Source organism: Furipterus horrens, unplaced genomic scaffold, assembly GCF_987537825.1.
Source record: "Furipterus horrens unplaced genomic scaffold, mFurHor1.1.pri manual_scaffold_17, whole genome shotgun sequence".
NCBI classification, from domain to species: Eukaryota; Metazoa; Chordata; class Mammalia; order Chiroptera; family Furipteridae; genus Furipterus; species Furipterus horrens.
Window position 1 is genome coordinate 90,809,040 of NW_028327187.1, and position 14,386 is coordinate 90,823,425.

General features: G+C 37.7%; 1 protein-coding gene across 3 annotated transcripts in view; it reads left to right on the plus strand.

The window, feature by feature from the left end:
• Positions 1 to 14,386, plus strand: part of MED14 (mediator complex subunit 14) — an 82,931-nt gene that overhangs the window by 36,614 nt on the left and 31,931 nt on the right. For all 3 annotated transcript variants that reach the window (XM_090263907.1, XM_090263908.1, XM_090263909.1), the window contains exons 13-16: positions 4,312 to 4,471; positions 8,031 to 8,225; positions 8,604 to 8,738; positions 11,785 to 11,861. In XM_090263907.1, the coding sequence (XP_090120033.1) occupies positions 4,312 to 4,471; positions 8,031 to 8,225; positions 8,604 to 8,738; positions 11,785 to 11,861 (567 nt within the window). The remainder of the gene's footprint in view (positions 1 to 4,311; positions 4,472 to 8,030; positions 8,226 to 8,603; positions 8,739 to 11,784; positions 11,862 to 14,386) is intronic.

The following is a 14,386-nucleotide window of genomic DNA, read 5'->3' on the forward strand; positions in this document are numbered from 1 at the left end:
TGCTATTAAATAATGAATAGGTTAACAATGACATCAAGGAGGAAATGAAGTTTCTGGAAACAAATGATAATGAGTACACAACAGCCCCAAACCTATGGGACACAGTGAAAGCAGTCCTGAGAGGAAATTTCATAGCAGTACAAGACTATCTTAAAAGGGTAGAAGAATCTCAAATAAAAAACCTAATTCTACAGCTACAAGAACTAGAAGAACAGCAACAAACAAAGCCCAGGGCCAATTGAAGGAAGGAAATCATCAAGATCAGAGCAGCGTTAAATGACATAGAGACTAAACAAACAATTCAAAAGATCAACAAAAGTAGGAGCTGGTTCTTCAAAAAGATAAACAAAATTGACAAGCCTTTAGCCAGGTTCATCAAAAAAAAAAAAAAAAAAAAGAGAAAGGACCCAAAAAAAGAAAATCCGAAATAAAAGGAGAAATGTCAACCGATATCACAGAAATACAAAGAATTGTAAGAAATTACTACAAACAACTGTATGGCAAGAAACTTGACAACCTAGATGAAATGGACACATTTCTAGAAACATATAATCTTCCAAAACTGAATCAAGAAGAAGCAGAAAGCCTAAACAGACCGATAACAAAGAGTGAAATTGAAGCAGTGAATCAAAAAACTCCCAGCACATAAAAGGCCTGGACCAGATGGCTTCACAAGTGAATTTCACAAAACATTTAGGGAAAAACTGACACCTACCCTTCTCAAACTATTCCAAAAAATTCAAGAAGAGGGAAGACTCCCAAACTCTTTCTATGAGAGACATTATTACCCTAATTCCAAAACCAAGTCAAGACGCAATAAAGAAAGAAAACTACAGGCCAGTATCACTGATGAACATAGATGCTAAAATCCTCAACAAAATATTGACAAACCGGATCCAGCAACACATTAAAAAGATCATACACCATGATCAATTGGGATTCATCCCAGGGATGCAAAGATCGTTTAATATTCACAAATCAATAAACATAATATACCACATAAATAAAATGAAAGACAAAAATCACATCATATCAATAGATGCTGAAAAAGCATTTGATAAAGTACAACACCCATTTATGATGAGAACACTCAGCAAACTGGAAATAGAGGGAGCATACCTCAACATAATAAAGGCCATATGCGAGAAACCTGAAGCCAACATCATACTCAATGGACAAAATCTGAAAGCATTCCCCCTGAGGTCAGGAACAAGACAAGGATGTCCACTCTCTCCACTCCTATTCAACATAGGCTTGGAAGTTCTAACCACAGCAATCAGACAAGAAAAAGAAATAAAAGACACCCAAATTGGAAAAGAGGAAGTAAAACTGTTATTATTTGCAGGTGACGTGATAGTGTACATTGAAAACCCTATAGACTCCATGAAAAAACTACTTGATATAATAAGTGAATTTGGCTAAATAGCAGGGTACAAAGTCAATATTCATAAATCAAAGGCATTTCTGTACACCAACCGTAAAATATCAGAGATAGAAACTAGAATAAAAATCCCATTTACTATAGCAACAAGGAAAATAAAAGTACCTAGGAATAAACTTAACCAAAGAAATGAAAGACCTGTATTCACAAAACTACATAACACTGACAAAAGAAATTAAGGAAGATACAAATAAATGGAAGCATATACCATGTTCATGGATGGGAAGAATCAACATCATTAAAATACCCGTACTACCCAAAACAATTTATAGATTCAACGCAACCCCTATTAAAATACCAGTGACATTTCACAGACCTAGAACAAACACTTCAAAAATTTATATGGAACCAAAAAATGACCTTGAATAGCCACAGCAATCTTGAGACAGAAGAATGCAGTATAAGGAATCACAATACCTGACATCAAACTATACTACAAGGCCACTGTGATTAAGACAGTCTGGTACTGGCATAAGAACAGACATATAGATCAGTGGAGCAGAATAGAGAGCCTAGAAATAAACCCTGGTCTATATGCTCAAGTAATATTCGACAAAGGAGGAAGGAACATAAAATGGAGTGAGAAGAGCCTCTTTAACAAATGGTGCTGGGAGAACTGGACGGGGACGTGCAAAAAAATGAAACTGGACCACCAACTTACACCACACACGAGAATAAACTCAAGATGGATCAAAGACTTAAATGTAAGCCGTGACACCTTAGAAGTCCTAGAGGAAAACAGGAAAATTTCAGATATCTCACCTAACAATATTTTCACTGATACCTCTCCTAAGGCAAGGAAATAAAGGAAAAAATAAACAAATGGGACCACATCAAACTAAAGAGTTTCTGCTCAGCAAAAGAAAACATCAGCAAGATGAAAAGGGGACCAACCATATGGGAAAACATATTTGCCAATCATACCTCAGACAAGGGGTTGATCTCCAAAATAAATAAAGAACTTACATGTCTCAACACCAAGAAAACAGACAGCCCAGTTAAAAAATGGGCAAAGGACCTGAACAAACACTTTTCAAAGGAGGATATACAGAGGGTCCATAGGCATATGAAAGAATGCTCAACATCACTAGCTATCAGAGAGATGCAAATAAAAACCACAATGAGGCACCACTTTACACCTGTCAGAATGGCCATCATCAATGAACAACAAGTGCTGGCGAAGATGTGAAGGAAAGGGAACCCTAGTGCACTCTTGGTGGGAATGCAGATTGGTGTAGCCACTGTGGAAAACAGTATGGAATTTCCTCAAAAAAAAACTAAAAATGGAATGGCCTTATGAACTAGCAATTCCACTGCTAGGATTATACCTGAAGAATTCTGAAACATCAATTCAAAAGAACTTATGCACCCCTATATTCATAGCAGCGCTATTTACAATAGCCAAGTGCTGGAAACAGCCTAAGTGCCCATCTGTAGGTGAGTGAATTAAAAAACTGTGGTACATTTACACAATGGAATACTATGCAGCACAAAGAAAGAAGGAACTCCTGCCATTTGCGACAACATGGATGGAATGTGCCCTTACTCGGGGGTTGAACCCACAACCTTGGTGTATCAGGACGATGCTCTAACCAACTGAGCTAGCTGGCCAGGGCTATTTATGGTATCTTGTAGTTAGAATTTTTAATGTGACCAGTGAGCTTGTTTCTTGTTTGTTAATTTATCTAATCTAGGTTGGATTGATGATAATGCTAATTATAGGAGATCATGTATATTATAACTGTTTCTAGGTTATTTTTCTCTATGTTATTCTAATAACATACATAGTAGAGACACCAGTCCTGCAAATGTACTGAAGTAGAGATTTGAAAGCGGTTTTAGCAAGTTCAGTATATTTATTTTTAACTTTTTATCTGAAATGAAGCAACTATTGGTATATTTTCAAAATTTATCTTTATTCCTTTGTTAAGTATCCAGTTCTAGTAATTTGATCCTGTGAAGTTATAGTTAAATTTAAGTTTTCAGTGAAAAAAAAAGTGCTTTTCAGATTTTATACATTTAATGTAATATAACATGGTTTTACAGCACTAGTACAGTTTGTACCACATACAGCTCACCACACAAATGCAACAGCAACTGAACTGGTCTATACCCTGTTCAGCGAGGCAAACCTACTGATAGGAGCTTGGGTGTGTGGCATTATTATATAGCTATGAAAAGTTTCTAAATTCATATTCTTATTTTCTGTAGTCATATCATTGTGCATCAGTGAGAGTTTATGTACTCTGTTTTACACATATCCCCCTTTTCACATATCACGTGGTGTTCTAGCCTCAAGTATAGATAAATAAAAGGAATAAAAAAGCATCAAAGTGAAATCTGGTGGCATAACTGAGAGAGAGGAGGGAAAGAAGGTAATGAATACTTACTGGCACCTGATAGGTATACCTATCACATACATGATAAAAAAACTGGGACTATATATCTCCAATAATACCAGAAAAATGAGGTACTTTTATACTTATTTAGTGTTTGTTCTACTTGTTTTATAAACACTTCACGCATTTTATAAAGGATGTTAAGATTAGTTTATGCTGTCTTATAAACCACAGGAAATCTGTCATCCCCTATAATAAACTTATATAGTGTCTCTTCCTTAATACTTGTTAATTCTGCCTTGTAACTAATCAAAATCATTCACATTGCAGTTTTAACTCCTTAAACTAGAGCTAGCAAACCAATACAAAACTGGAAAGTTGATTCACCGTTATGGTCGTGTATCCTTTTACTAGTTCAATTAAACTTCATAATTATTTTTTTAGTGGTCTTCAATAATCTATTTGTAAATCAGCATATAATTATTCAGAAAATTGTTTGATTTTGTGATGTGGATTGTCTTTTAAATTAAGGTTTTGGCTTGGACAACAGCGTTGCAAACAATCTATAAAACATCTGCCTACAATAATCACTGAAACATTGCAGCTGGCCAATTACTCAACTCATCCTGTTGGAAAACTTTCTAAGAATAAGCTGTTCATTAAACTTACTCGTCTTCCACAATACTACATTGTAAGTATGCCAAGGTGTGCTTTGGGTGATCGAGTTCAGTAATTATGTCAGTATCTTAAATGATTCATTGTTTACTTAAATTTGCAGATGTATTTTATTGGATAGCTTACTTTTGTATAGTGATTCTCAACTCCGGAGAGGAGGGAACAGTGGTAGGGATGAGAGAGGAAGGAAAATTAAGTCTCTAAGAAATTATGTAATAATCAGGCAGAGTTGGGGAATATAAGATATGCCTCCATTCCTCACTATAGTATCTTTCCTATAGTGAAGCCTAGTTTCTGCTTGGAATGAGACATCATCTTTGTACAAGAAGAAAAAATGTGAAAACAACTGCTGTGAAAGCTTGGAGATGTTTTGCTGTCAGATATATTTGTTTGGTTTTAATCAAATGTTAACTTGGATAATGCAGTTCTTTTAAATATGGACTGGTTGAAAGAGCTTTATTTTCTCACCCTTAATTGATTAAAGGCATATATGTCCACTTTATTGATTGCATGTACCTTTAGTGCACAGTAAGATCTTATTCATTTTTCACTCTTTTTTAGGTATTTCCAAGTTAGTGTCTTTGAGATCTTTGAGTTGGTTAAAATTTGCAAAAAATTTGAAATATAAACTCACCCTAAATACATTTCCCTGCTTATAGAAATTTCTCTATACACCAAGTAAATACTTGTGGCTAAGAACCTAAGATATTTGAAAAACGTAATTCAGGATTTCTGGTTGAAGGTTATGGGAGTGAATTTTTATAAAGCTTTTGAGCTGTACCTTAAAAAGTGCCCTGCGTAATCTGACGTATCTTAAGTTAGTGTTTTATGTGTAAACTGATAAATCTTATTGATGTGAATTTCACTTTTTTCCTGAATTTTAAAACACCAGCTGCGGAGCTAGATTTGGCACGTGACACAGGATTATTGTTTCAGTTCTCAGTGAGCTGCTTGGTCGATGTTTGAAATGATATGCAGAATACACACACAATAGTCAAACCTGTGAACACACACATTATCTCTTATGATAAGCCATATACAAGAGGGAGACCCCCCAAAAAACAAAATTATCTTCTGGAGGGCGAGCCCCTTGTAGCACAGGCTTCCCCTGTTAGGTGAGTGTTCTAGGAACCGATCTGTATCAGTGTACCAGCTGGCATTATTGTGAGAGGCTGCGTTCTGCTTGGTGAATTTTTTTTGAAGACTTTTAATGCATTTGCCCACTTCATGAGGGCTGATTTATGAGCACACCTGCCCACACTGTGCTGAGTATTCAGCAGTTTTTGACCAAAAGCAGCATAACCCTTGTGCCCTACCCCTCCCTATTCATCCAGTCTTGCCCCACCCCAAGTGACTTTTGCCAGTATGGAAAAGGTGAAACAAAATGGCAGAAGTGCTAAAAGACATCAAAACTGACAAGTTCAAAAATGTTTTGAGCAGGGAAAATGTCTGGATAGGTGTATTGCATCAAGTGGAGGGTACTTTGAAGGTGACTGAAGTTTAAACATGTAAGAAAAAATACACAATTTTTAATAAATACTGTTTTTTTGGGGTTCCCCCTTGTAGAAAATAAAATGGTTGTTATTTATTATTTTCCGACCTTATTCAGTATCAATGAAGAGCCAGGCTTTAGTTTCAATGACCAGCAATTTTATTATAAAGCAACAGTTTGTATCACATAGTTTAGACTAAAATTAAATATATTACTTATTACTCTTCAGCCTCCATATTTCTCACCTAGGTAGGGATTATGTATTCAGAAAAGTGGACAAACTACTACCACATACATTAAGAAGAACAGAGGAAAGGCTTACTGCCTTTAAATGTCTTTCTGCCATTTTACTTTTCTCAGATTTATTAAGATATAATTTACATATAGTAAAAATTCACTTTTTTGTGTCTTGAGTTTTAATAAACGCATAGTTTTATATCCTCCATCTCAGTGTGACACAGAAGTGAGTCATCACCCTCTCCCCCAAAATTCACTCATGCTGCTGCTCTGTAATCAGACCCCTTCCCTGCACTCTCAGTTAGTGACCACTGACCTATTTTTTGTCTCTAGTTTTGTTTTCAGTTTAGTTTCTTTTCACTCGGCATGATGCCTTTGACCTTCACCCATATTGTTGTATGTGTAATAATAGTTCACTCCTTTCATAACTGAGTAGTATTCTATGGTATAGATGTGCCCCAGTTTGTTTAACCAGTCTCCAGTTGAAAGACATCTGAGTTGTTTCCAGTTTGGGGTGATTATTAGTAAAAGCGTTATAAGCATTTGCATATAAGTTTTTTGTGAACTTAAATTTCTACTTCTTTTGGATAAGTAACTACGATTAGGCTTGTTAGGTCATCTGGTAAGTGTATGCTTAGCTTTATAAGAAGGTGCCAAACTTTTCCAACATGGCGGAACCATTTTGTATTTCTACTAGCAACACACCCTTGTGAGCACTTGATATTGTAATTTTTAAAAAATTAGCCATTCTGATATGTAATAGTATCTTATTGTAGTCTTAATTTATGCTGCCCTTATGACTGATGATGTTGAATATCTTTTCATGCGCTTATTTGCCATCCGTATATCTTCTTTGGTGAAGTGTCCATTTTACTTTTAATTCTTTCGTTTCCTCAGTTGTATCAGTGTGATGCTTAGGTGTTGGCCAGACAATTTTCTGAAGAGATTATGGAGGAAGGGATGCAGGAAGGGAGAAAAGAAGCGTAGGAAGAGAGATAGGAAAGTGTGTTGGTCAAGAGGCTTGTCTAATGGCTTTTATTTCTCTTACTAAGTATTTAGGGCACTTTTCTTAAATTTCAGGTAGACCTTGAAAATAGTAAGCTGGTATAGTAGGTAAGAGCAAAGTCTCTGGAGTCCAGCTTCTAGGATCAAAGCATGAGTCCATCACTTCTTACCTCTGAGACCTTGGGCAAGTAGTCTAACTTTCTTGTGCCCCAGTTTCCTCATCAGAAAAATGAAGATAATTCTACTTCACCAAGTTATTAGGAGGGTTAAATATGTTGTTAGGACAGTACATTGTGCATAGTAAGCTCTCTTATCAGTATTAAATCTTGTTCTTATCCTCACAGTGACCACATTTTTCATTTGAAAAACCAGGGTTTGTTTTATATGCTTCCAAGTAAGAGAGAGTTGTCATTTTCCTCTGCCATAATAGTGGAATTCTTAGGATGTTTTATTGGTTAAGGAAGACAGCAGGACAATTTAAAACAGATAACATTTTAGAAAAGTCTAGCAGGCCCACTGGACTTCAGCATAAAAAATTTTCAATTTATAAGCTAAGGCATGAATATTAAGAATACCTAAATGCAAATAGCCTCAATGTCCCATTCACTATAGTTTACAGTTGCTTTTACTACTACTGTTCTCCTTTAGTCTGATCATTTTTTAGAAAATAAATTGTATATGTACTAGGATTTTTTTTTATATCATGATTGATTTGCCCTTGTTTAAAGAAAAAAAAGACATCAGCATTGAATGTATAATTTTGACCCTTACCTGATATAAGGAGGAAAACATCCAAACCTATTATTTTTCTGAGTCTCATTTCTGTCTTGGACCTTTTTAGGTTGTAGAGATGTTGGAGGTTCCCAATAAACCCACACAGCTGTCGTACAATTACTACTTCATGTCTGTGACTACTGGGGAGCGTGAAGAGGGCCCTGGCATGGCACTTGTGCTGCAGCAGTTCAAGCACAACCTCCATGAATTGATTTTACGTACAAAATCCGGGAAACAGCCTAGAACCAGTATAAAGCGCAAGGTATGATCACGTGTGGAAATGAGCACAGAATTTGTGTGTATTAACTTTGTTGTATTTTTAAGCTGTTTTTAATATGGAAAAGAATTAGATACAGGTTTTAATATACTGGGCAGCAATAATGTTTAAGTAAAAATTGTCTCATTTTCTTGAAAATACTTCTCTTTTAATTAATAATTATACACCATTTTCCACAAGAGAGCTTGTTAAATACACAATATTTACTACTAAATTTCTCTTTAGACCAATATTTGCTCAATAAATATTTTTTAAATGAATTGAGATTTTTGGTTAACCTTTCAGTTTTGGTATAATAATTTAACTGCCTTAACTAATTTCATCACATGTACTTTTTTGTTGTGTTCTTTACTTAAATTCTAGTTGTCTGATGATTCATGTCCAGTAGAACCTAAGAAATCCAAACGACCGGGAGAAATATGTGCCTTCAATAAAATTCTAGCTCATTTTGTTGCTGTGTGTGATACAAATATGCCATTTGTAGGACTTCGATTAGAGGTAATTTTTGGAACAATTTTGGGTACTCTAAATGAAAGAGTAATTTTAAATATGCTTTTCTAAAGCTACATGGATTCCATTAAGAGAATCTGAATGATTGTCATTTTCTTCATTTTGGGAGGGGTGGGGTTGAAGTCACAGTGTCTCATGGTATACATGTAAAACGACTTAAATTATTTCCTATTCTTGATTCAAAACTGTGGCCTTCTGCTGTTTATGAAAATGGAAAGTTAATTCTTTTCAGTTTGAAAAAAAGGACAACTTTTGAAAATATCTTTCATCATTTAACTGTTAGACATGGTTAGCTGTTAAAGGGTGGCTTAATTTTGAGTTGGTGAAGCCATACATATTGCTTACACACTAATAAAATTGCGTTCCTTTCTGAGAAGCAGGTGAGAAAGAATATTAAACTGAATTTACTGTTGTCACATGAAAGAAGCAATAGACTTATACAGAATTAGTGTTTTTCAAGAGCACACAGTTGTGATAGTCCAGCATGATCTCCAAACATGAAAGGAAAGGGGGAGGTAACAGACAGAACCTGTATTTTTCAAAAAGGGCTTTAGACAAGATTTGGCAACCCTTAAAAGTGATACACTAAAACCTTAATTATTTCACTCTAGTTTAAAATTTTACTTTTTGTAAAACTCATTTCCTATAAATTATTGTGAATGAAGAGATCTGGAAATGTGGAAGTGCATTATTTCAGTTGAGTTGATGTTGATAGTCTTGGGAAGACTTTTAGAAAGCACTTCCATGCTTTAGAGCAGGGATTGGCAAACCTTTTATGTAAAGGGGAAGATAATAAATATTTCAAGCGTGTGAGTCATATCATCTTATACCATAACTACTCAAATCTGTTGTATAGTGTGAACCAGCCATAGTTTATATTCAAACAGATGAGCGTGGCTATGTTCAAATAACACTTTTATTTACAAAAACAGCAGTGGGCTGGATTTGGCCATGAGCTGCTGACCACTGCTTTATAGGGCTTTGGTATTGAAGGTGCGGGATCAAGTGTGACATTGTGAAGAGCATCAGCAGCCTAGATAAATCCAAGCCCAGAAACAGGCACCTAAAACAGATACTCTTGTCCTCAATGTTCCAGCTCCTAGAGCTGTGAGCTTGATATATGTCCTCTTGTCTGGGTATTGGCCATAGCTCCTAAACTGTACAGACCGTGTCCATGCTTCCTATCTGCTTGATTGTGTTCTTGGGCTTTTTCATTGGGCCATGTAGATTGACTGTGAATGTCATTCAGTACTACCTGTGCAGTAGGAAGAGAGGCTACATGGTACCCAGGGGCAATGTAATACAATTGTTTCTTCTTTCCCTGCCTATTTTCTCTTCCCCTACCCACAGCCTAGAAATTGCAGAAACTTGTGTCTGTAGTGCCCACACCCTGGCTGGTTTGGCTCAGTGGATTGAGCGTCGGCCTGCGAGCTAAGTGTCGCTGGTTCGATCTTCCAGTCAGGGCACATCAGAGAAGGAAAACTCTGATTCCAAAAAACCTCCGCTGCCTTGCGGCATACCTCTTCAGGGGAAAGGCTAAGGGAGTAAACCCCGACAGAAAATCTGGAGCCGGAGTCCCTAAGGCGGTTTGACGTTGTAGTCAACACCGGCAACTCCTGCGGCGCACCTGAAGCCAAGCTGTATTGACTCCGTCTTTCCCTTGGATCCTTCAGCTGCGAAGAGAGGGGGGGTCTGCTGCATGGGCAACAGCAGACCCTCCATATCACCCTGCCCAGGCTCTGTAGCTTCAGCTTCACTGGAGAGGACACTCCAGCGTCATCGCAAGATGTCGATTCAACACGGGAGGAGACAGATACCGTGTCACTCCCGAGTCGGACTGCACAGCCATTCTCGGCGGTGCAGATAGACTCTTAAGAAGCTACACCATCGTCTCTTGAGACGGACGGCTGCCGACGACGACGAGTGCCCACATAGACTAATACCTGTAGACATGTGTCTTCTCTGGCCCCCTTCTCTGCACTCCTATATCTGTTGCACGCATAAGAAGTGAGAACACTCTATAACACTCTTTTGAACTCAATCAAGCTCTTAAAAACTTACCTACTTTTTTCTTCTCTCAATGAAAAGGACATGTTAAAGACAAAAGCAAGCACATTTTCTGCCTAAAGCAATTGATACCAAGTGAATAACTAAATCTAATCTTAACAGGGATGTTTATTTCTCTGATCCATAGAATAGAGGCAACATTTTAGAGCCCTCCTACACTTCGCTTCCTTTTGAATCTGAACCCCTACCACCTAATCGGTCAGGAGTTCTAAACCTCTGCCCTTCCCAGACCAAAAGAGCAGTGTTCAGTCAGATACTTAGGGCTGCTTAAATCCTTTCTGGAGCAAGGTAAATATAGTCTGCCATAGAAGACCTGGGAATCACTGCCAAAGGCAAGCACTTCTTTGGTGGATCAGCTGACTTGCTGGCATACCTGAATAACCTGTAGTTCCCCTGGTCTCAGGTGCTATTCCTGCATTCAGCTCTTTACTCAGTTGGGAAACATACCTCATTTGGGTAAATGGATAAATTGGAAATCTTTTTTTGGGGGGGTTCACACAGGAAATAAAGTTTGTTAAAAATAAATTAAAATGTCTTCCAGAAAAGTTCTGAACTAAAGAAATATTGGCGATTAGAAGTGAGATATGACTATCATATAGTGTTTCAAATAAACATCATTGAATTACACAAGAAAACCAATGTAATTTTTTAGTTGCATCATTTGGAACCACCAGAATTGACTGTAGATTACTTTTGGCTCACTACAAAATTAGATCAGTCTCCTGAATTTTCAAGATGTGCCACCTATGGAGGTGGTTAATAAAGCTCTGAGTCATCTTGGAGTTTCGCTGGACTTAATATAGTTCCCAGAAAGTCAAGTGATATGGACAGTACTCATGCCTAATATGTTCTAACTTTGGGAAGGAGTGGCCCTAGAACAGATGCACAAGAATAAGCAGTAGTACTTAGAAAAGGTAGTTTCCTTTGTAAAATAGGTCGCCTGATATAACTGTTTTTCTCTTTCTAGTTGTGCAATCTGGAGATTCCACATCAAGGAGTGCAAATAGAAGCTGATGGCTTCGGCCATGCAATTCGCTTATTGAAGTAAGTCCCTGTAATGTGTGTCATTTGGTGCTGCACATTGCAGCCACACTGCCAGAGCGCTCCTGTCCTTTCAGAATTCAGAACCTGTGGATGTCACAGATTTCTGCACAGAACTACCAAGGTTTAGGGCAGGATTGTCTCTCTCTCTCTCTCTCTCTTTTTAAATTTTTTATTGTTAGTTTATTACCGCTCCAATTTTTCCCCCTTTGCCTTCGTCCGCATGGTCCCTCCTCCCACTCCCACAGTCAATCCCCACTGTGTTGTCCATGTTCATGGGTCATTTATACTCTTTCCTTGACGAGGCCCTTCCCCTTCTTTCCTCCCTTCTCCCCTCCCACCTCCCCTCTGGTTGCTGTCAATCTGTTCCTTGTTTACATGCTTCTGGTTCTGTTTTGCTTATTTTGTTTATTAGATTCCTCTTATAGGTGAGATCATATGATATTTGTCTTTGACCAACTGTCTTATTACACTTAGCATAATACTCTCCAGTTTCATCCATGTTGTCACAAAAGGTAGGAGTTCCTTCTTTTAAAGAGAGGGGAAAGGAAAGAGAGAAACCTCAAGGTGAGAGAGAAACATTGATCTGTTTTCTCTTGTATGCTCGCTGACTGGGAACCAAACCTGCAACCCAGGCATGTACCCTGACCAGTAATTAAACTGGTAATGTTTCGCTTTGCAGAACAACACCCAACCAACTGAGCCACACTGATCAGGGCAGGGGCAGGATTCTCTTTCACCTGCTCAGTGGTATTTTAGGTTGTCTTTCCTCTGCATTTCTTTCATTCATTCAGCAGATGTTTCCTGAGTGTGACTGTATTTCATGCTTGATTTCTGATGGAGCCCTTCAGGATGCTCTGCGTTCACATAGCAGGGGGATCTGGGCTAGCTTGGAAGTCAGGAAAGGTATTTCTGAGAAAGTACCAATTGTACTCTGACTGCAGGAGAGATGAGAGTTAGAGGAAGGGGAGTGAGGGTGAGAGTGAGTGGTCCTAACTAGAAGGGATAACTGCTTTTGTGAAGGCTTGGAAGTAAGAGAGCTCAGCCTCCTGGAACTGAAAGAAGTTCAGCATGGCAGGAGTTGGAAGAGATGAATCGGGAGGTGTAAACAGGAAGGGGTCAGGTACTGTAGGGCTTTGTAAGTATCCTTAAGGAATTTAGACTTTATCCTAATGGCGGTAAGAAGCCATGTTTTTAAACAGAAACTTACGTCATTAGATAGGTGTTTTTGAAAGCTCAGCCCAATATTTATATGGAGAATAAATATGAGAGAAACAAGACTGAAGTATGAAACCAGCTGTTGAAATGGTTCGCATGAGAGTTGTTGATAGCTTGGATTAGGGAATGTTCCACAGGGACTTAGGAGATGAAATATCCAAGAGTTGGTTGGTGATTAAATGGATGTTGAAGGTAAGAAGGAGGAGATGGTGACAAGGATGACTCAGGTTTATTTTGGTCAAATGATAGATGATTGTTGTGTTTTCTGAGATTAGGGACACTGACTATGTGAGTTTGAAGGGGATTTTCCTAAGTTTTAGGTGCCTAGACATCCCTTTGGGCAAGTAGGGATGTATCACAAGCTCAGATGACAGGTCTGGGCAGGACAGGTAGATGAGTCATCACCAAGGTGATAATAATTGAGCTGGGATGGTAACTTAGGTCACCAAGGAAGAGTAAACAGAGGGAGGTGGGCAGAGGGCTTGATTCTAAACATATAGGACAAGGGGCCAAAGTATACTTAGAAGGAAAACTAATGCAGTGTGTGTGCTTCATAAGGTGACCAAGGTGCACTTGCAAAGGTAGTGTGCCATTTAAGAGAGCAACCTTTTTGGTGCAGAAAACATTTTATTTTTTTGGCATTTGTATTGTTTCTTAGATGTGGCTTAATAAAACAAATCATATAAGCAATATTTATTGATTTAATTCCTCTGTTTACCAAGACATGGCAGCTCTGCAGTTTGAGCCAGCAGGGCTTTAATATTTGTTCCTTGGGAATCAGTTTGTTTCTGTGGAAGATGGGAAGCGCTAGCAAATGGCATACACTCCACCCATGTATCACGGTGTTTACTCTAGATAAAGGGCTGAAGAACTGGAATAACTTCCCTTCCTGGCTATCGTAATGCCATCTCTACAAAATGTTCTCAGGAGTGGGAGAGCTAGTCTTACAGTGGAAATCAATAGGAAAATGTAGTGCTTTTAATTTAATTGCTTTTGGTTTTGAATTACTTCTACTTAAAATACAGGATGTATTTTTCTTTTCACTCTTCTTGGCAACTGCAGATAAGTAGATGATGTTAACATTTGTGTTCTAGTCTCTTAGTTATGTTTTTCATATTTTTTAATCCTCTACCCGAGAATATATATGTTTATTGATTTTTGTTTTTCATATTTTGGAAGTTTTACAGTATCTTATGCTCAGCTTGTTTTTTTTAACATTTTATTTATTTTTAGAGAGAGGGGACAAGAGGGAAAGGGAGAGGGAGAGAAACATCAATGTGTGGTTGTGTCTTGCGTGTCCCCAACTGGGG